The 22,237-nt window shown below is 36.2% G+C and overlaps 2 protein-coding genes across 2 annotated transcripts; both read right to left on the bottom strand.

The window, feature by feature from the left end:
• Nucleotides 1-901: 901 nt before the first annotated feature.
• Nucleotides 902-12,030, bottom strand: LOC132168773 (phospholipase A I). The gene is made up of 18 exons (XM_059579806.1): nucleotides 11,220-12,030; nucleotides 10,406-10,553; nucleotides 9,626-9,704; nucleotides 9,326-9,479; nucleotides 9,015-9,224; nucleotides 8,673-8,918; nucleotides 8,417-8,579; nucleotides 8,078-8,338; nucleotides 7,866-7,987; nucleotides 7,225-7,386; nucleotides 6,862-7,054; nucleotides 6,581-6,717; nucleotides 5,364-5,502; nucleotides 4,536-4,739; nucleotides 3,941-4,412; nucleotides 3,631-3,847; nucleotides 3,440-3,529; nucleotides 902-1,708 (listed from the first exon to the last, which is right to left on the bottom strand). The coding sequence occupies exons 1-18, from the start codon at nucleotides 11,742-11,744 to the stop codon at nucleotides 1,262-1,264; spliced, it is 3,969 nt and encodes a 1,322-aa protein (XP_059435789.1). The 5' UTR covers nucleotides 11,745-12,030; the 3' UTR covers nucleotides 902-1,261.
• Nucleotides 12,031-14,859: 2,829 nt separating this feature from the next.
• On the bottom strand, nucleotides 14,860-18,173 carry LOC132170835 (N6-mAMP deaminase). Its single transcript, XM_059581956.1, has 11 exons — nucleotides 17,958-18,173; nucleotides 17,755-17,825; nucleotides 17,343-17,434; nucleotides 17,201-17,260; nucleotides 16,861-17,094; nucleotides 16,695-16,771; nucleotides 16,517-16,586; nucleotides 16,322-16,435; nucleotides 15,682-15,748; nucleotides 15,392-15,496; nucleotides 14,860-15,302 (listed from the first exon to the last, which is right to left on the bottom strand). The coding sequence occupies exons 1-11, from the start codon at nucleotides 18,053-18,055 to the stop codon at nucleotides 15,178-15,180; spliced, it is 1,113 nt and encodes a 370-aa protein (XP_059437939.1). The 5' UTR covers nucleotides 18,056-18,173; the 3' UTR covers nucleotides 14,860-15,177.
• Nucleotides 18,174-22,237: the final 4,064 nt, after the last annotated feature.

The following is a 22,237-nucleotide window of genomic DNA, read 5'->3' as shown; positions in this document are numbered from 1 at the left end:
ATTTCCCTAATGTATTTATGATATTATTTTAACTGAGGGTTGTACTTAAGTTGATTTCATATATATAAATTAGCTGGACTTCTTTCAAAAAAAAAAAAAAAACCGTCCCATTTAATTAAATGGGTCATATCACTCAACATTAACTTCCTAATTTTGTATTGAGTTTATGTCAAAATTGCAGATCGTGTCAAAAATTGATAATCCTAAACGGAATAAAATTTCCACATGCCTTTGATTGCTTGTCATCAACTTTGGTGGGCAAACTTCTTTTCTTATGATGGCTGATTGGCTGTTAGGTAGAACTTCTTTTACTTTTTCTCTTGCCTTGAATCTTTCACCGTCTTGCTTTGCTTTATAGGTGTATGAGGTCCAAGCGTTGCTCATATGTAGATTTAGACTATCAACTGATTGAACTCGTTAAGTGAAGTGACAGAAATCATTTTCTTCATTCCGTGATAGAATTGTATTTGAATAGCTTTGGTCGTCCAACCACTGATTATGCTTTGAGCGCCTTAATTGACGAGCGTTCGGAAACACCCATAATGATGGGTCCCATTGTGTTCAAGATCGTAGTTTAAGATAAAATCTCGATGGGGCCATCTCAGACCATTGAAGCCATCGGGGTATATGCTTTAGGTTCCTTGATATAGCCGCTTTGGCTACAATTAGTTTAGCAAATTGTAGCCAATTTGAGCAGCCCCACTAGAACAGATGGCTAAGTGGGTCAGCAAATTGCAGCCAATCTTCGTCCCACGCAGCTTTCTATCCTCAAATACCAAAGTGGGTAGAGTTTTTCGCCAAATTGAATTGGAGCAAATTATTTTGAACATATAAAAAATGCATGCATTTTTATTAGCATTAACAAAGTTAGAGAAAATACTATTAAAAAAGCACATGCATCTCACAAGGTAAAAGATAACAATTGTATAGACCAAGTCGAAGGAAAATTCAAAATTCTTTCTTCTCAATCGTCCAAGTACACTCACATAATGACAATTTGGCCTAAGAGATACAAGACTTAAATAAAAATGAATTAGAAGAAAGAATGCATCATTCAAAATGTAGACTGCTACACTTCCATGAAATGAGTACAAACAAAACAATTTCTTTTTTTGGTAAGCCTCAAAATTGGATATTTCCTCTTATTTTCTTATGTACCACTAAATTATATTCCCCTCACTCCCCCTGATTTCATCCTTGCTTTAATTTTATTTTTGTTGACTATGACTTTCATTTTTATGTATGGTATTTATTTAAGAAATTATTGTCTACTGGGGAGATGGCAGGAGTACCTTAACCTCCGATGTGAGGCCAGAGCATGTTGCAGAGCAACATCTACACTTGCACCAACCCGGAACAGAGAGTCATACAATTCACAGGCAAACTGCGACAGCTCCTCCTCATCTTCATCCCAAAAACTCTGAGAACGGTCACCATTTCTTTCAGGGTCACTGTCTTCCCAATCACTCACTGGACTGGCAGGTTCAGCTTCTTCATCTTCTGCCTCTTCCTCTCCGATCTCAAACTTACCATTTTCGAAAATATTGAACTCCCCTGATCCATTGAAGGTTGCCAGCTGCGTTTCAGGGGGTTCGGTTGAAGAACATATAACAGCTTTGGCACCAGAGTCGAGAAAGGCCTTAATCAGACTCGGATTAAGCCCATATGTTCCCGTGCAAATTATGATCCTATCCCTCCAAGCTCCAACCTACAATTAAGATGAAAGATAATGAGGAATTCTCATTATTTATCAATGATTCAATGATACATCTACACTTGTTTATATAGAGAAGCAACACACACTAATACAGGATTACAATAAATGAGAAAATGAATGGAAACGAAATCAAATCCCACATGCCTAGCTTGCACAAGGCTAGAGAACACTATTGGACACTCCGTTAAAATATCCGCTGTCTTCACATAAGGTGTACAAATCAACCTTGCACACAACTTTTCCTCAATAAAATGTCTATCAATTTCAATGTATTTAGTTCGATTATGTTGAACTGGATTATGAGCGATATTAATCGAGGCCTTATTTTCGTAGTATAGGCTCATAGGCTCCTTGCGATCATATCTAAGTTATTTCAATAAAATCTTCAACCAGAATAACTCATTTGTCATGGGCCATGGCTTGGAACTCAATTTTTACACTAGATCTAACAACTACCGAGTGTTTCTTACTACAAAAACAAGATTTTCTCCCACAACAGTGCAGTATTCCGAAGTAGATCTTTGATCCATGACAACTCAGCCCAATCTGCATATGTATAACCTTATGCTTTTAGATGATAATGTCGGGCAAACAACAACCCTTTCCCAGGAAAAGAATTCAAATATCGATTTTTTTTGTAAACTACTTCCATATGAGATTTCCGGGGTGAATGCATAAACTAGCTCACTACACTTACTGTGTAGGCAATGCCTAGGCAAGTATGTGACAAATATATTAACCTGTTAACCAATCGATGGTACCTTCCTTTATCTACCAGAGAACTCTCATCACTCTCTTCTAACATTTTGTCATAATCTACAGGATTGTCAATGACCATAAAACTGAGCATCCTCATTTCTTAAGTAGATCAAGAGCATATTTACGCTGGGAGAAGAAGATACCACGTCTCAATTTGCTATTTCAATACCCATAAAGTATTCCAAATTGTCCAAGTCTTTTATCTCAAATTCACTAGGCAGAATTTTTTTCATTATGAGCAAACATGTGGTCAGCCACCATAGCATCCCTATCCCTTGCAATGCAAAATAACTCTGGAAAGTTTTCCTTCAGAGAACAATCCCCACACTAAGCATCATGTCAAAACATATCCCAGCCCTTCCTAATATTCTAGACTCACCCAATATCGCCCAGAAACAACAATAGAGCACCAACCACCCGCCAGACTACCATATTTTTTATCCACTACCTGTCGCCAAAAAGTCTCTCACCACAGCATACCTCCATAACCACTTTCCCAAAAGAACCTGATTGAAAAGGAGAAAACTCCTATTTCCCAAGCCTCAAAGTTGAAGGGGAGTACAAACCTTCTTCCAATTAACAAGATGGAACTTGTTAGTAAACTATGAGCTTGCCATCACTTCCCCTTTAATTCAAGGTTATCACTCTCTAAATCTTGTTTATAAGCCCGACAAGAATCTCCTAGAGTAATAGAGAAACACCGCATCATAAAGTATTACGGAATTGCAACATGACATAAACAATTATGCTGATGCAATGGTCCAAAGGACCACATCCAGGACTACTTTTGGAGGTACTAACAGTAGCTAATGGCCACTGACGAAAGGTAAGGTATTCCAATTGAGGAAAGCTACAGAAGTTGAACAGTGAATATATATTAAACGATTTACCATTTCTAAATCTCCTCAAAATTTAGAAGAAAACTTCAAACTATGTAAATGTTTGTGAAAGCCAAGAACATACCATCCAACGAACATCATCAGGAGTTAAGTGCATAGAAGGGACTGTTCTGCGGAACATATATGCCCCAATTTCTTGGCCATCTTCCATGACCTTCAAAAAATGTGACCACCGATCAGACCATATTTAGTAGTTTGAAAATTCCTACTAATAACAAAAGAAAACATCAGGAGAGAAAAGTAAACGGCACACACTTGGGTTTGGCGTCCTATATAACGATGGACAATGCATCCAATTTGGAAGTATGGTCTAAATGCGACCAAATCAGAAACAGTTGTGATATTGGTAAGCAGTGACCCCTCCTTTCTGCGATGCCTCCGCATCATGGATAACAAGCTCAATTTAACACTCTGTACAAATTTATCTGCAAGCTCTCCAGGTTCAGCAACCACAAATACGTCATTCTGCCAACTAGAGAAATAAGTAGCCAGCAGGTTAGGAAATTATAGCTTGAACCAAATCAACATGCACAAATTGCAACTGAAACAACAGGGGCATGTTTACCTTAATATTGAACCAATCGAATCGTTTTGAAGGGACAAATGTATAATGCCCACTTGCGGTGAGTTCTGTAATTTCCCATGCAGTGATCGAACAGGTAAAGAAAGCTGCCTGGGTCCGGGAGGAGACATCGGTGGTGATGCAGCTGCTTTTCCAGATTGGCCATCTAAGCTTAAAGGTGGGACCATATCAATTCGGCCAAGCCTCTGTGGACCAAAATCAGGACTGTACAGAAGTGGGCTTGATGGGAAACTTCCAGTGAATAGCGGTGACGTAAATGGGGTTGCGAATGTTGTTGCTGGCACTGTCTTCACAGTCCCTGAAATCTCTTGCATATGGGCTAGCCGTATTCCACTACGGGAACAAAATGACTCAAGTTCTCGAGCATGGTGCATGGTTCTTCCTGAATCTGGACTATGTGAAGCTTGAACAAGTAGTACATTACGCCTCCAACCTAGCGATGGGCCATTCATATCTAGAACAGCAGAATACCAGAAGAACTTAAAGGATTATTTATTCATCCAAAAAAAAAAACTTCAAAGGACTAGAGAAAATAAATTCCTACAGAAACCAATTACAGAAATATCAGTGCCAGTACCTACAGTTGACCCCTTTGACTTGGGGTAATGCTGAATTCTCAAATTCTCTGACCACTTCTCATTTTGGTAAGGAAGAAGAAGTCTCTCACAGACATTCTTCAAGGCCTGAGAATTGTTTTGGATGTATTCCTCTACTGCAGCTTCCAACTTTAGCCAGACAGCTGGATCAGTCTCATCCAATTCCATATCACAACGTTCATCAACTACAATGGTAAAACATGTAGACTACTTCAAAACTTAAAAAAAAAAATAAAAAATAAAAAACACTAAACTATTTAAGGATGATATAGGAACAAAGGAGAAAATATTTTACATCCATGCATAGGCTGGATAGCTGTGTCACGTATCTGACAGCTCAAGCTCAGCTCCGTCAAAATTGAGGGAGCTCGTGCTGAGCTCCAACTCAACTCAAAGCCATAAAACTCTAGCTTGATTTTGGCTCAGCATACACTCGCTAGAATCAATAGCTTTTATGGCTCAGGTGGCACAACATGTGCCTTTTTTACTTCTTTTTTTTTTTTTTTTTTTTTTTTTTTTCCATACATATTAAAACACAACAGAGTAGTATTTAAAGCAATAACATCGCAGAATAATGAGCTTCTCAAAAAAAAAAAAAAAAAAAAAAAAAGGTCTAACCCAAGTGTTGAAAAAATGCAAAGCTACACTTTCATTGAGCCTCACAAGCCAATGAGCCGGGTCAATATGGCTTGAGCTTAGCTAATTCAATGAATTAACAAAGCCAACTAAGGCTCCGGGCAAGCCAAGCCCATTTACAGAACCACCCTTTCTTTTTGTCATTATATGTAACTCCAAAGTCAACAACATACCTGGATTAAATCGAAAATATTGTATTTCAGGGAGCATAGGCAACAATGTGCTTAAAGCTTCCTCTACCCGATCCACAGAGCATGCACTCTCAATCAACACTTGTCCAGTATCCAGATAACGCCAACCACCTTTCCGTACCTACAACAGTAAAGATTTTTATGAATCAATAAAATAAAGCAACAATTATGAAGTTCAGTGACAATATAAAATTCTTTCATGGATTAGAATCACTAGTTTTTTTTTTTTTTTGGATGACGGGGAACCTCGACAAGGTAGAGCCCTTCGGACTCATCCCTGCAGAGTAAACCTTGAACCCGTGCACCGCACCCTCGGAAGTTTAGATTAGAATCACTAGTGTTCACAGTGTTGTTTGTAATGGAAATAGCTTTACAATCCCTCTTATTCTTTGAGTATGTCTAGATATTCCAGTATAGCTGTCCTTTTCAATGTCTTTTGCCAAAGGGGGGAAGAAAGTCATGCATAACTGAGTAATCCTAATAATCTAGAAGATATTTACAAATAACATGGTACTTTTGAGATACATAAGTGCATAACAGCCCACATCTCCCTATAGTATATGCACAAATGATAAATTAATGGCCACGAAAGCATGGGTTGGTCAGGTTCTCACTGTCAGGAATAGTAAAAGCAACATGGAAATCTACATCCAAGACCCTCACCCCCTCCTGAAAATGCCTCTCCACAAGATCTTGCCCAACAGGGAGTCTTCAACAAGATCTCTATAAAATTTGACTAAACGTTTGTTGTTATAAACGTTCATCACAAATACAAGACACCAGAAAGAGAAGGGCAAAAGAAAAATGTCAAAAATATAACAAAGAAACATTTTTCATCATGAACAAGCAGTCGCTCAATAGTATAGTAGGGCTTCCCAAGTAAACTCTGACTAGAGGCTATAAAAGTTTCTTTTTTATCTTTTCCTTTTTATTTGATTTTGTTATTTAGAATATCACAGTGTTGGAAGTTCAAGCGTAATAGGCATAACTTTCTGGTCTTTTTATATGAGTTGGGTGAAGAGAAAAATAAAGTCTAAATAAGATTAGGGTTCTCATAGAACAAAATTTTGCTCACCATTTCATGTTCACAAAATTATTGTGATTACTCTGAAAAAGTTGATATATAACCGATAAAGCAATAATTTCATAGCTGGCCCTTATAAAAAAAAAAAAAGAAAAAAAAAGCAGTTTGCAGTTACCTTTGTCGGAACAGAACCACACCCAATGGAAACTAAGCAGTCAATTCTTGTATCAGGCCAAAGAAGCTGTGCTTCTCTTATGGCAAAAATTGTAGGATTGTTCGCCACTATTGCACCATCTTGCCACCGGTGTACATCTAGAGAAATTGTAGGAGAAAATTACAAATTCAAGAGAAAATAGAACAAGAAAAAGGGTCCCAATACGCCCATCTTAATTAAGAAAAGAATGGTGACAATAACCAAAAGATGAGTCTGTTTAAACAAGTACAAGAAAAGAATACCATCTGAGTAATCATCAAGATAATAAGGAGCAGCAGAAGATGCTCTTATAGCTTGCCATACTTCATGCTTACAACTTCCAATAAAAGCACTGCGCTTGTAGCCAACTTGAGCACCTGTAGTAGGTGACCCTATCGCAGAAATTCCTGAACTTTCTGAAATTGCAAGAGGCAACTCTAGAGTTCCAGCAGGGTACTGAAATTTGAAACAAAAAAAGATGATTCAAAGAAATTGCCAAAAACACACAGTTAAGATGATGACCATAACTGTCATACACCTATGCAACAGTATGCCAAGCTTAAATGCCAATATTAGGGTGATAATGTGTTAGAATGAAATAACAACAGGAACTCTTGGGATCGAACCTGATAATTACGAAATATGAAAGGCTGAGCCGGCATCAAGCTCACCAAGGTTGATACAACAAACACTTTAGGAATGTTTTTCACTGCAGACTCTATTAAAAGGTCCCCATCATCATCAGCACACATTTCCTTTAATAACGTCTGAAACTGATCTGCGCTGTGCTGCAAGATAATATATTATAGTCTGTGTGTCCAAGGTGTAGGGAGCAATAAAAACACTAGATACAAAAGAACAGACGTCTTATAATATAATGAGTAGACCAATTTCAAATAAAAACATTGCTTCATCCACTAAAATTACAACCTTCTGAGAATCTAGGTGATTCACAGAAGATAAAATAATCATAGATACAATACATAATGCAAATTACTTAGATAGTTAGCAGCTTGCTGGATTAGATTTAAAAAAAGAAGAAGTTATCCTCCAACTCCCTCCCCCACCCCCAAAAGAAAAGGAATGTTGTTAAAACGAAGACAATATTGTGAAAGATATTAATTTTCTTCCAAGAAGTCTTAACCTATGCACACCTCCACATAACAACAATATCATGAAACTTTTTATTTATTTATTTATTAATTTATTTTTTGGTTGAATGAATACAAAGAAAGTAAAGCACACTTGAAATAGGAATAATCCATACTTTTGATCCATGTACAACAACTCTAAAACTCTGTGATGAACTCTTATAAAGCTGATCCAACTTTTCTCTCCAAGTTGCAGCTTCATTGTCCTTTGGCACAGGTTCAGCAAAGACAAGTTTTCCTACAATTGCCATAAATTCAGAACGAGATAACTAATTTGATAGATAAATATAAAGTTCATGTATGCTATTTCCATGTGTAGCATACCCACCAAGATTTTTGTATATTTCTTCACACTCTTCCAAGGACATTAGCTTGATACCAAGGGCAACAGCAAGCATGCCACCCGTTGATGTTCCGCATATAAGGTCAAACATCTCATGTATCTGCTTTCCAGTTCCCTTCTCAATTTCTTTAAGAATCTGAACAGTTGCCAGACCTTTCATGCCACCTCCATCCATTGAGAGTATGCGCAGTCCTTGCTTCGCTACTGGTCTCCCTCTTATTGCGCGCCGTAGATTTTCATTCTCCCCTAAACAGGCACAAAATAAACAATCCTTATCAGAATAAACAAGCTCAAAACAGAGATAAATTAGATCCAGAAACATACCAAGAATTCCCAAGGCACGAGCTGCAGCTTTATTCACACGTGGTTCAGAGGCAACTGTCATGCGCAAGAGAAGTTCCCGCAAACTTTCAGAAGTAACCAGAATACGGCGGTTCTCCAAACAGAAGGCCAAATTTCCAACAGCTAACAGAGCTAACCTTTGTACCTAATGAAAGATAAACCTTAAACATTACATGTCCATGCAATACCAGGGAACAAATTAGACCCAATATATTATGAGAAGAAGTAGAGAACTTGCCTCAGGGTTTTTATGGGCACATAACGATTTTAACGATTTCAATACATCCTTGGTCAACATCTTCTGAGCTACAGTGTCACATGCAAAAGCTAACTTCACCACAACTTGCAATACAGATATTAGTTCTTCTTCACCTACAGATTTGAGCACTGTTTCAATGGGTTGCATGATGTCAGCTTTCATCAACTGCATTGTGACAGAAACATCAGCAGCAAGAGATGAAAGAGCAGAGCATGCTTGTTCAACCTGTCAGAAGTTATAATTATTAAGACCATTCCCAACAGAGGAATATATAAAACAAATAAAAGTTTAGCCATAAAAGCAAGAATTACCAAAACATACCACATGACGGTTGTCACTACTGATCATACTTATAAGCTGCCGCACTGCATTCTCATCTTTACCAACAACCACACGATTTCCTTGGTCTTGCATTATCTTGGCTAGTGCAGATGCTAGTAAAGGGTGGTGACAAGAAGAAAAACGGAATATAAGAGAGAAGAAGGCACTTAGCTTATGTCTAGATGCAACAAAATAAGAACTGTTTTCCATCTGCAATTACCAAAAGAAGGTATTCATATTCAACTTGATATGTTATCTACACTTGAAAAGATATATCCAAAAAACTGGTACTAGTGCTGCATCATTGATACCTCTATTTGCACATTCACCGATCTTAAATTATCATCTGCTACAATCCTGATATTTGCAAGAGACAAATGGCGTAGTTTGTGCAATGGCAAAATTTCAGGAAGGAATTCAAGAGGATTACCAAAAAGCCTTAGAACCTGTAACTCGGCCATTGCCCTACCATACAAAGTTATAATAAAAAGAAGGAAGGAAGAAAAAAAAAAAAATTAAACTCAGAAAGATTTATAGACTTTACAAGCTTGTGGAAACAAGAAGTAGAAAAAAGTATAGACTAAAATATGCTGATTTTATCGTAAAATGACCTGAAGTCCAGGAGAGGCCGAACAAGCTTGTTATGCTCCAATGATAATTCCACGAGTTCTACACACTGCCTCAGTTCTACTGCTTGCAATTCCAACCAAAATCAGATGAATGTGAATATTCCATGAAAACTTACTACCCTAACCTCAATACCATGAGGTCAATTTTGTTTATTCTATGTAAAATTGACATAATTTATGATGCCGACCAGGTGGCTAACAGATTCATGCAAAAAACTGGAGAAGAGATTCTCATTCAACCAAGGTACAAGACACGATCGAGCGAGAATGCAGGGTGAGCATCAGTGTTAATTCCTGAGAGCCTTGGTAGATAGCTCGGTCGAATCTCGATCGACCGAGATGATCAGGTCCTTTCAATACTAATTCCCGAGAACTCCGGTCGATGTCTCGACCAAAGTTCGATCGACCGAGATTGGTTTAGTAGGAATTTTGCCGCGCGATTTCTATCTCGATCGACTGAGTTGTGGCAAATTATTTTTGGCTTTTTCTTCTTCTCAGGGTTGCGACCCTGTTTCTATTTAAGTTTAATAAGAACGGCTTGGCCGCCAGTTTATGATTTTTTTATTCTCAGTTTTTCAATAAGAAACTTCCTAAGGGTGGTTTTTCTTCTATTATCCTACAAATGCTTGAATTTTCTTGGTTTGGTGGAGGATATGTAAGTAGTGTGTTTTTTAATTTTGCAACCCATTACACCATGCTGCATTAATTTTAACAAGTCAATAAAGGATTCTAGTAAGATATATAAAATAATTCCATGCTTACCAGGTACTGAAACCAGCATGTTGTAATCAACCCTAAGCACTTTTAAGCTTTTTAGCTCACCAAGCTCTGATGGCAAAAGTGTTAGCTTGTTGTTATCAAGGTATAGTTTCTCAAGATGTGGTAAACGAGTTACCTCTACTGGGAATACCTGTCAATAATACACAACTAAGAGACAGTAAAATGACTAATTCAAATCAACCAAGTCTCAGTCCCAACTAACCAATACAGATTAAAAAAAAAACACAGAGCTTGACATCAGCAATATTTACAAGCAGCACAAAGATTCAATTAAAATATTGAAAATAGTTAGAACCACACCATTGCCTAATAACTGCAGACTAGAAACTATCTAGCAACTTTCAGTTGCTGTTGCACCAAAGCTGAAGTGAGAAACAAGAGGAACCACAGAATCCCATTATTTACACAAATCCCCACTTCCGCAAAGTTCACATTGCCAATTCATTTCAAGAGAAAGAAATAACAGAATCTTATTCATCAAAAAAACAACAGAATCTGTTCTTTTGCCATCTTAAACAACCCTCCCCTCCACCGCACTGCAAAAAAGTCTATGCAAGAAAATTCCATAGCAAACAAAAGAGTGTATCTTGCTATAGCATGCTGGTTTTGCTTTCCCAAAAAATGAACAAAACTAAGCCAAACATTTTATGAAGCCTGGGTCTCTCACCCCAAACATAGCAAAAAGACATCAAATCATATCATATGAATAAAACCCCACATTCCCACTTATACTGAAGCAGATACCTCTCAAAGGAAAAGATAGAAAAGAAAAAAAAAAAAAAAAATTAAGACTCACCGACAAACCACAGCCACAGAGACTGAGCAAAGTGACGCTCTTCCAATGCTCGCCGCAGTCGGAGACACCGTCGGTGACTGCGAGACCCGACCTCAGCAAGCGTGTCAACACCCCCGCCCCATCGCTCTGCTGACCCGACCCGACCGACCTGCTCATCGTCACGGCCCTCAGAGGCTCCCTCCTCTTCACCACCCTCATCTCCACGCCTACATTCGCCTCCGACGCCTCATCGGGCCGGAGGTCCACCACCACCGTGTCCTGCGGCATCGGCAGCGCCACCATGAGTTGCGACTGGAGCCTCAGCGCCACCTGGTCCTCATCGTCCCCAGCCGACCAGTCCAGCTCGATACGAAACCCTAGCTCCTGATCCTGCAACACCATCGTCGACACCGACGAAGACGAAGACGAGCTCGCCGACGACGATGAGGACATCCGACCGGGATTCTCCGCCGGCTCCTCATTGCCGTAGTTCAGCGCGAGGTGGAAGATCTCCGAGGGCCGCTTCCAGCCCAATCCCCAAGACATTGTGTAATCGGATTTGGAAATTAGCGTTTCTCGACGATCTGATCCAGCGGCTGGGAATTGAGGTTGACTGGCATTCGGGTCATACTAAAATGACATGCCGTTTATCAATTTATCATTTCTGTGTCTGAGAGAGAAGAAATTTGGGATTTTTGAATTGCGATTTGCCAAAATGGAATGTAAATTAGGGTTAGGGGTTTGAGACGAAGAGGACGCGCTAAATGGCGGGAGAGAGAGCGCCGGTGTTGAAGTTTACACAGACAAATGTAATTAAAGCTGAAACAAACCGAAGGTGTTGGTGTTTGTATTAGTCGCGGCTGGTTTGTGGAACGGCCTCGTTTTATATGATATAGACATACACTTTCTCCTTATTACGATGTGCTTGTATTTTATCTAACCATAAACACCACATAGCAAATTTTTTTTTTTTTTTTTTAGATTTATTAGTTTAATGTCCTAAAAATAAATGTTAATTTAATGGAACGAATTATTTTTTTAATTTAAACTTTTGAGTTAAATGATATTTTATATTTATTTTCTCAATATTAAGTATGTTCTGCTCATGCTGAATTTTTTTTTTTTTTTTTTACTCATGCTATGGGCTTTTAGATCAAGCACTAAGATCTAATCATAAGATTGAAAGTATTTATGCTTAGAAAAAAAATTAAAAAAAAAAATAAAAATGTTTATCCATTAGTGCCTTGATTAGCATTGCTCTTTACTAAATTTTGATTGTTTCTCCATTTCTTTTTGTTTTGTTAAAATTAGCAGAAGCATGTTTTGTTAGTCAATGCACTTGGACATAGAAATTACCCAATCACGACTTTGTTAGATTGTGTACAAGAATGGATAAATACATATTTATAGAGCTCTTATGAACAAATTTATTTACATATTTTGCTGTCCAGGTGGCCGTTGTTAGATGGACAATCCTTCGGGTTTCGGTTCGTTAGAGGAAGTCAAGCCTAAAATTTTCACCTTCCATCGAATACGATCATGCCTAGTAGACGACTAGACGTACAAATTGAGTCATCAACAACATGAGTTCATTTTTTCAGTCAAAATTTAAAAACAGATAAAATCATTAAAAAAAAAACAACAACAAATTTCACTTCTGGCGTATTTAAAGAAATAAAATTTTGAATTGATAAGTCATTAATATCAATAGTAACAACATTATATATAGAAAAGAACAAGAGAGATCACGAATATTTCCTCTTTGCAAAATTGCATCTGAATCTCATCAAAGTTCTCTACTCATCACGTCACGTGGTACAATGGTTTATCTCACTTTTTTTTTTTTTTTTTTTTTTTTTTTTTTTTCGAGTAGTAATACACGAAAACTAAAGGTGTCAACCCAGTCTAGTTTCCCAGTTTTTGGCCAAAACCAGAACTGGGGTACCCCGGTTCTCGATTTTGGAAAACCGAAACCAGAACCTGGACCTCGGTCGGCCGGTTCCAGTTTTACCCGGTTCAGTAACCGATTTTTGAAGAAAACTAGTTTTTGAGCTTATTTTAGGTATTGGGCCTAAAATAAGCCCATTTTTTTTTCATAAGTTAGCTCATTTAAATTTTTTTTTTTTTAAAAAAAAAATCTATTAGTCTTTTTGTCAAAATTAAAGAGACTTTGTTGTGATTGTTCCAAATAATTAAAAAATAAACCTAAAAAAGCCCAAAAATCCTAAAAAAATCAATGTTTTTGCCTATATAGGCCTTAGAAATAAAAATTCAATTTTTTAAAATACCATAAAAATCATTTTAAATTAGGTACAGAAATAAAAATTCAATTTTTTAAAATACCATAAAAATCATTTTAAATTAGGTACATAAATAAAACATTAAAACAATAAAAAGTAAAAATGGAGAAGTGAAATGAAGAAGAGGACTAGAGGAGAAAATGGAGAAGAGGAGGGGCTTGCGGCGTGATATGAGAAAAGAAGATGAAGGGGACTTAGGGGAGAAGTAAGAATTGGAGACGAGAGACCTAAACCTAAGCGTAAAAAAATTAAAAAATATTAATATATATAATATAATAATATATAAATATTATTTAATAAAATATAAACCCGGTTCCGGTATTCCCAGTAAAAACCGGGGTACCCGGTTTTTGGATTTTTCAAACTGGGTCCCCGGTTTCCGGTTTTCCGGTAATTTTTGACACCCCTAACAAAAATAGACCCAAAAAGAAAGAAAAATGATTAAAAAAAAAAAAAGGAGCAGAAAAACACAATCCAAGGGGGTTGATGTCACTACTCGGATTGAATAACAGGAGGCAGAACTAAAATGGGAATGCTTTTACTAGGATCAAAGCGAAATTATGTGCAGACTAATTGGCGTTGCAATGAACTTGACAAAATTCCCAAACTGGGATGGTTTGTAGAAGCTATGGAGATGAACAGTTCTAATTGCAACTCGAGCGGTTGGTCTTGGTAAAGAAAAGCAAACACTACAACTTGCAAAATGCAAATCACCCTACAAAAATGACACTTCTCACTTGCAAAGAATCAAAAATTGAATAAGAAAATTTTATAATTTTTTACTTGCTGAACAAGAAACAAACAAAAAATCTATAGAGAACGAGCGAAAACGTTTAACTTTTTAAGCTTGCTTCGCTATAAAACATGTACCACAAGCCACAGGACCACTAAAGGGGCTCACTAGTCTTCTAAGTCTTAGTTGTTGTAAATGTAGGGCCAACAAAGTAGATTGAAAATATTACATTGGAAGTACCTACATCATTTCATGTGGCAGCATTTTATTTTGGCTCCATTTTGGGCCCTCCTACTAATATGGCATAAAAAGTTATCAATGTACGAAAAGGAGGTCATGCTTTATTTTCTAAAGGAAAATTTGGCTCCGATTGTTAAAATTATTGTTTTTTTGTCGTTTGTTTTCTCTTCTTAAAACAAAAAACATTAACAAACAACTTAAACTCAAAACACAAAAATTATTTTTCAAACTTAAAAAGCAATTCAAAACACATTAACAAACAAGGCCTGATTTTTCTAGCATAGCATAAGAAGTTATCAAGGTGGCCCGAAGAGGGCTTGATCAATGTTTCACCTGAAGGGTGGTATCCTTCTCTTTAGAGTGCCAAAACCCAAGAACAGAGCATGGATTGAAAAGAAAAATCAAGATGAATATATTAGAAATCTTGACCATGAAAATGCATGGCCATGGTCTAACTGCCAATCCTTGCTTCCTAGATCACTGAGTTACATGCTGTTCATACAGCTACTTGTAATCCCAAAAATGATCTAGCAAATCATCCAAAGACAGGGAATGACTACTTGACAAGATCAAGCTAAGGTTTCAAAGTCAAATATCATCATGATTACAAATTAAACATCTTTGCAGCTTCAACTAAGTCAAAAGGTTCTGATACCTGGCTACCTGAACCAGCAGGCTTTATTATATGCCCTCAAGGGCAATGTAATCATAAATCCATCTTATTAGAGGCCAAATCAAAAGTCCTTCTCAAATCCTGCTTAACTCCATCACTAGCAAATATAAATTCAATTGCATTTTTTGCTAGCAGAAACAGTTCCCTCTTTCCAAGACCTGGGTAGTTAACAAATGAAACAAAGTAGTCAGTGAGGGTAGCTATTAAATCCAAATCCTGTTACCAGCACCACTAGATTAATACCTACCAAATGCAGAAGCAGCGAGATTATACTCGCTGGAAAGATTGGTGGAGAACACCCCAGCGTCATCGGTGCAGAGGACTAATGGATGTTTTCCACTATACAGATTAGCTGCATAATTAAATGTACTGTTATAAGAGAGAGATTTCAAATTCTATCACTAGCAAAGAAGTAAGTATGCTTTAATAACTTATGGACAAGGCTTATTTAGAAAAATTAGTCGGGCGATATTTTTAGTCTGTTTATTATTCTTCTGATTTAGAGCTTTAAGTTAACAAAGAAGAAGAAGACCTCACCAAAATGGTGAACATCTAATGAGGAAACTGATGCAGTCACGATGTTGGAAGTCAGACAAATTTCAACCTGAAGAAATGTGAATAGACACAGCGACCAAATAAGTTAGCTAGCCAAATAATTTAAAACTAAGAAATTTGTCAATGGTCCTTGAATCATGCGGCATGCCCTTCCTCCATCAGCAGGTAGAAGGTGAGATGTAGAAAAAAAAAAAAAAAACACTTAACTTTTTAGGCAATCATCATTTAAAATCATTTTTGCAGAAAACAATGAAAATTAAGCCAATGAACTTAAAATAAAGACAACATAGATGACATGTATTCCATCATATACAGGAGTACTAAATGAAGATGTCTTTGGTTCCACACAGTGCAAACATTCTGGAGATGGCATCAAATAGAAACACTTTAAACTCATTGGCCGAACTACAATAAGTTTCAAAACCTTTGATTGACCTAATCTCATCAATCAATCATCTATAAAAAGTTTCCAAATTGGACTGGCAAACTAATTGAACCAATGAGGCTTTTGCCTCTACTCCTTTGCATCCATTCAACGAAAGTTACAAGAAGGTATTACTTATCATCCTAGGGTACTGAACATCGTGATCAAACAAAGAATTAATTTCACAGACGAACTAACCGGGATATTATTGGATTTCAACTTCTTCCAATCATCCTCTTCAAAGTAACAAGCATGGCCAATCCTCCGGGGAATAAAGTCTAGCATTGCTTGTATCTCTTTCGGATTAGGTACCTACAAGCACTAAGTTACGAAAATAAGCTAGTAGGGGTAACTTCAGTAATAAAGCTGCAGGCATTAGAAAGACAAACATACCTCCCCGCAGTGAAGCGTTATATAAAGACCATGTTCTCTAGCAAACTGTAATGCTGGCAAAAATGTGTTCCTGCCTCAGACACAACGAGAACTTAAGATTATGACATCTCTGTAACAAGTAAAAGACAATGCTCATCTACTACAAAAAAACCCAGGGCAATGACTAGTGAGTATGTACCATTCACCCACAACAGGATTTCCAGAAAGGTCAATACCAACTACTCCTAAATCTTTCATTTCCAGTGCAAGCTTAACCTACAACAAGTGGAAAAGATACTTAAGCACATCGCCTGTCAACCATATGAGCTTAAAAAGAACCTCACAAACCAAATATCCAGACATACAGTTTCCATTGCAGCTGCAGTGGATTCCCGACGGTCAATACTCAAAAGAAGCCTAACATATATCTTTTTTCTTGTTGGTCCATTACACATATCATTTACAGGTGGAGATTTAGTAGGACTTCCAGCATCCACGTTATGAGCAGGAAAAGCAACATCAACCGTACTAACAGCCCTTAGACCTTCCATTACTGCTTCCAAGTAAGAGCGTTTGGTCATTCCTATAGAATCATTTTTCTGTGAAAAATAAAACCCATTATTTTCTTAATCAATCAAAGACATACATCATCTTAGTAGGAATAAATCACAAGGAATATAAAGACTCAAAATTCCATTAAAGTACCTTGGGAGTGGTTCTTAACTCCAGGTATACAACATTTTCAGAGGCAAAATCTTCAATAACCTGTCTTCCAGGGGGGAGAAAAAATATATCAATGTAAAAGCATTGGAGTTAAAGAACTTTATGCATAGGGAAGTTGCCATACTTCTTTGGTAATTCTAGTAACAGTCGTGTGATCAGTAGTAAGAATGTGGATCAGGTCAAACAATTTGAACACTTCGCGTAAAGAACGGTCATCTGAACCGAAGAACGTGTAGAGTTACCAATGTCAAGATTCAATAAAATCAAAGTAACACTTCCAAGGGAGACTGAGAAGTAAGACAACTAAAAGCGAAAAGGAAGCAAAAGAAAATCATACTTTTCATCGTACATTTTTTGGCATCTGAGAAATGAAACCCCACCTCAACTAAGCCAAATGCGCTGTACTTGGCACAATTGAGTTGAGGCTTTCCATTTCTTGGGTACCAATAATGAAAATTTAGAGATTGTAAAGTCAAAGTTCTGTTCTTTCCTAAATTTTCTCAGCAACCAAGGAGAATGAAGAACAATGGACATACTTTTCAAGATAACATGCTCCACATCTGAGAAAACTATGACACCCTTTTCACCCAGTCCTCTTGCAAGTTCACTGTAGCAAAAGAAGGCCTCAGAATAAAGAAATACATAGGACTAAATGCTCTGCAGCCTAAAAACAAAGCCAAAGCTAAATACTTTAGCCACAAAAGAGAGTCGAGAGAGAGAGAGAGTAGGGAGTGCTTACAGCAGTGTGGAGTCTCTGATGGATCCATTGAGGTGAGCGTGTAGTTCCACCTTTGGCATTGAAACACACCACTCCATGTTTGTCTCTCCTTCGCTCATTTTTTCCTCTGCCTTTTTCTTCCTCTGCCTTTTGTCCTTATGCAATACAGGAAAGGTAAAAGATAGAAGGGGTCTTTCCTACCAAATCCGAACAGACGAAAGAAAAGGCGAATAGATGAGAATACTTCCAAAAAAATTTTGGATGTGACCCATTTAACAAGATGGTGTGCTTTGAAATTAGTACTCTTCAATGTCTTTGAAGTGGGTCTCCAATAATTTGATAAAAGAATTTTTGCTTCGCTTCCCCAAGGGCCCCCAACATATACAAATCTCGCTGGTGCGCGTGTAGTAGTTTGCAGTTTCTTGCAATAATAGAATTTGTGTTTGGTCGTCTCTTTGAGTGTTTGGGCTAAAACTCTCTTCTGGCCCAATAAACATTTTAGAATGGGCTCCGAGATAATGGTTTTATACTTTAGGTTAAAAACTTTTTTTTTTGTACATGAGTTTTAATATTTTTATTTTTTTTTTCTCTATATTTTAAAACATAACAAATCTAGTACCTCAAATTTTGAAAAATACCGAATTATTACTTTTGTTAATTTTCATCTATCTCAATTAACGGCAGTACACATCATCTGCTCTTATATCACAACACGTGTCCTAAAAATAATAAAAAATAATAATAAACCTAAAAAAAAAATTCTATGAGGGTGGCCGAACCACCCCCAGTTTGACCTTAGGGGTGGCTGAGCCACCTCCAAGGCCTGTCTGGGGGTGATTGAACCACCCCCAAGTCCAAAGGGGGTGGTTCGGGGGATGGCTATACCACCCCCTTTGGCCTTGGGGGTGGTTTGGCCACCCCTAGAGGGGCCGCAGGGGGTGGTTTCGGCCACCCCCAGACCGGCCTTGGGGGTGGCTCAGTCACCCCCAAAGAATTTTTAATTTTTTTAGGTTTATTAATTTTTTATTATTTTTAAGACACGTGTCGCGATATAAGAGCATATGACGTGGACTGCCGTTAATTGGGATGGACGGAAATTAATGGAGGTGGTGATTCAGTCTTTTCCAAAATCTGTGGTACTAGATTTGTTATGTTTTAAAACCTAAGGAAAAAAAATAAAAACATTAAAACCCAGATACTAAAAAAGTTATTAACCTTTATACTTTTACTACTAAATTTAAGAAAAATAATAAACAAAAATTTATATGAAAATATGTCCTGAAATTTTCACATTTTAGGATTTGGTCTAAAAAATATACATAAAGTTTTAGTTTGTGTCTTATTTCAATGCAAACAAAACACTTTAGTGTTTGTTAAATAACACTCCATTACCATATACTATTCACTTCATTTTTTTCTTTCAAAAAAATTAACATCAAAACATTTTTACTTATATATTACATTATTCACTTTTTATATCACATCATTTATTTTTTACTACTATTCAAATAAAAAAATAACTACAAAACAAATTTTTTTTTTTTAATTTTTCAATACCACTTTTTTACATCAATCATTATTTTATTTTTTAATTTTTTTTATTGTGAGCAGTGTCTTGAAATTCCCTTCTTGTTTAAAAAACAAGGCCCTTGGGTGTCACGCGTCTCCAAATTAACATCCTAATTTATATTTTGTGGGCACACGATATTGGAGGAAGGCTAGTTTTAAGAATAAACGTTAGTTTAATAGATTGGGTTGGAAGAATCCGGTCTATTAATATATTGAGTTTAATTTTGATAGGAGCCAAATTTAATTTTTAGGCCGAAAAATATATATATATATATGCTTAAATATGTATAAATATTTTAAGAATTTTGTTTACCTATATATAAATATTTAACCATAAATACATAAAATATTTTAATTATATATAAATTTGTAAGTAAAAGAAAAAAAGGAGACATAGCCCTTTCCCGCCTCCTCTAATTCCGTCCCTTACCACCGGCACCTTTTACATCCTTCTCCTTATTCCTTTGTCACCTTTGCCCTACCCATCATCAAAATTAACTAAATAAGAGAAGAAAAAATTAATTTCCCAAAAAATTAGTATTCATTGATGACATTTCCCAGGCTTAATTTGTTTGTTTTGATGTAAATGTTTTCGTCGAAAAATATTTTCAATGAAATTATTATTTTTTTCTTTTAAAATATTTGTTGATGTTTGGCTCATATGAAAAATAATCAACGAGAGAAAACGACGATATGCTTTTGGCCGTTTGGTAACAAAATTCAAAACTCTTTGGTAACAAAATTTATATAGTGAATATGATTAGATAAAATAGTCTTAAATCAGTCTGTTAAAATGATAAATTCAAAACTCTTTGGTAAAAAATCATGGGTGCCAGGTGGGCTCACAACACAAAGGTCTATTGTATGAAATGTCATTGATTGCATCCTCTGTTATAAACTTAACACCATTAACTCCCAACATAAATTAACTCACCTACCAATCCAAGTTGTCATATTCAAATGGAAAGTTCTTTTTTTTTTTTTTTTTTAGATAACAGTTGTAACTTGTATCAATTGGTCATAGAGCATTTTGCTCCATCAAGATTATATCATAGGTGTAGTTGGGAATATCTCCCATCCAAATAGTATCAATGACATGTTGAATGGCCATTCGAGCCAACCTGTGAGCAGCATGTGAGCCAAATGGAAAGAATACTAATTTCCTTATAAATGATTTACACAAGAGCTGATCAAATTGGCTTCATTTTTCCACACCTAGTGTGCCAATCACTTCCTAGTTTTTTTTTCCTTAATAAAAGACTAGTCAATGGTTGACTCGTACGGTCATGTTAGGAAGATAAGATAATAGTGAGATATAATTGTGGTTTCTAACATTACTATTTCTCAAATTATAAACTGTAAAAAAAATGCTATATACTCTACATTTAACTTAACTTGTTGATATGCCACTGCTAATCAACTTCTGAATAATTTATTTAAAAATTAACGGCTAATTGGCAATTTCACATCAACAAAATAAAATAAAAACTTAATTTATAACATTACTCTAAATTTTATAAATAATTTAATGGTAAAAATTTATAATAATCTAAACACTCTTAAATAAATCCATTTATGAATTGCAGCATAGCTAGGTAGGGGTCCGTGGGGATTTGATATAACATTACTCTAATGTTTTTTTTTTTTTTTTTGGAAGTTTTTGTTTTAAAAATGGAAAGAAAAGGGAGAAGGCATATTTGCCAAGTGTTGTTAAGTCTGTAGACACCATCAACCAAATTGTGTGCATTTATGAAGAATAGACTTATAGAGATTGTTCATATATGAGACTTAATACCAACTTTAAACTCTCGTTGAAAGTTGTTCATTCCAGATAGCAGATAGCTACTAAAAAAGGAAAATGAAAAAAACAAATGCTTTAAATATCAGTTTATTCAAAAAATATATCTCTTGATTGCTTGATACCATGTTTTAAGAATTTAATGTATGGACCCTGGAATACACCTGTATTCAAACCCAAGGGAGCTGCCATGGCCCATTGACTTTCAAAATTATATATTTGCCCCCAAAAGGGTCTGCTCATTATTTCCAATGCAAATTACTATTATTTTAATGGCTAGTAATTTTATTTGGTAAATAAACTTTGTTCATATCTAACACAACTGTATATAACACAATTGCAACGTAATATGTGTAGATGACGTAAGAGTAAAAGCTAAGGATGACGATCACAATGAAATCCAACACCAGACGCCAGCTGGACAGAAGTCTCATTTGTCAAGACATTATACCCGTCGTTCAGCAACCCCGTGAGTATATATATTGAGTAGCTTATATATATACTTAACTCAAAATAATCCATTTTGTTGTTCTTGGTTGGTTTGGTTGTGGTTGGACCTTTGCATATTTAATCTTACCATATTTGTTGAAGTCGACTCATTGAATAAATGTATATGTATATGTATATGTGTTTGTGCATAAGTCGTGCAAATATATATGTTGAGGTTGTTTGTGACAATCATTCGATTTTTTTCTCATTTACTTGGACGTTGCTCATTTCTTAGGACTTAATAAGATTCCATCACAAGTGTCAATTTGCTGATTGATTGTTTATTTTATTATTTGCAGTTAGTGCGGAGAAGTCGGGAGATAGTGATCATGATGATATGTTCACTCGGATTTCGTCGGACTAGTGTTTCTTTGATAGTTTTTTGTGTATAATTTAAGGTTTAAGTTTTTTGTATTCGTATATAACGTAAGTTATATTGTATTTT

The sequence above is a fragment of the Corylus avellana genome, chromosome ca2 (assembly GCF_901000735.1).
Source record: "Corylus avellana chromosome ca2, CavTom2PMs-1.0".
Taxonomy (NCBI): Eukaryota; Viridiplantae; Streptophyta; class Magnoliopsida; order Fagales; family Betulaceae; genus Corylus; species Corylus avellana.
Note: the sequence above shows the minus strand (reverse complement) of the source record. Positions and strands in the feature narration are given on the sequence as shown.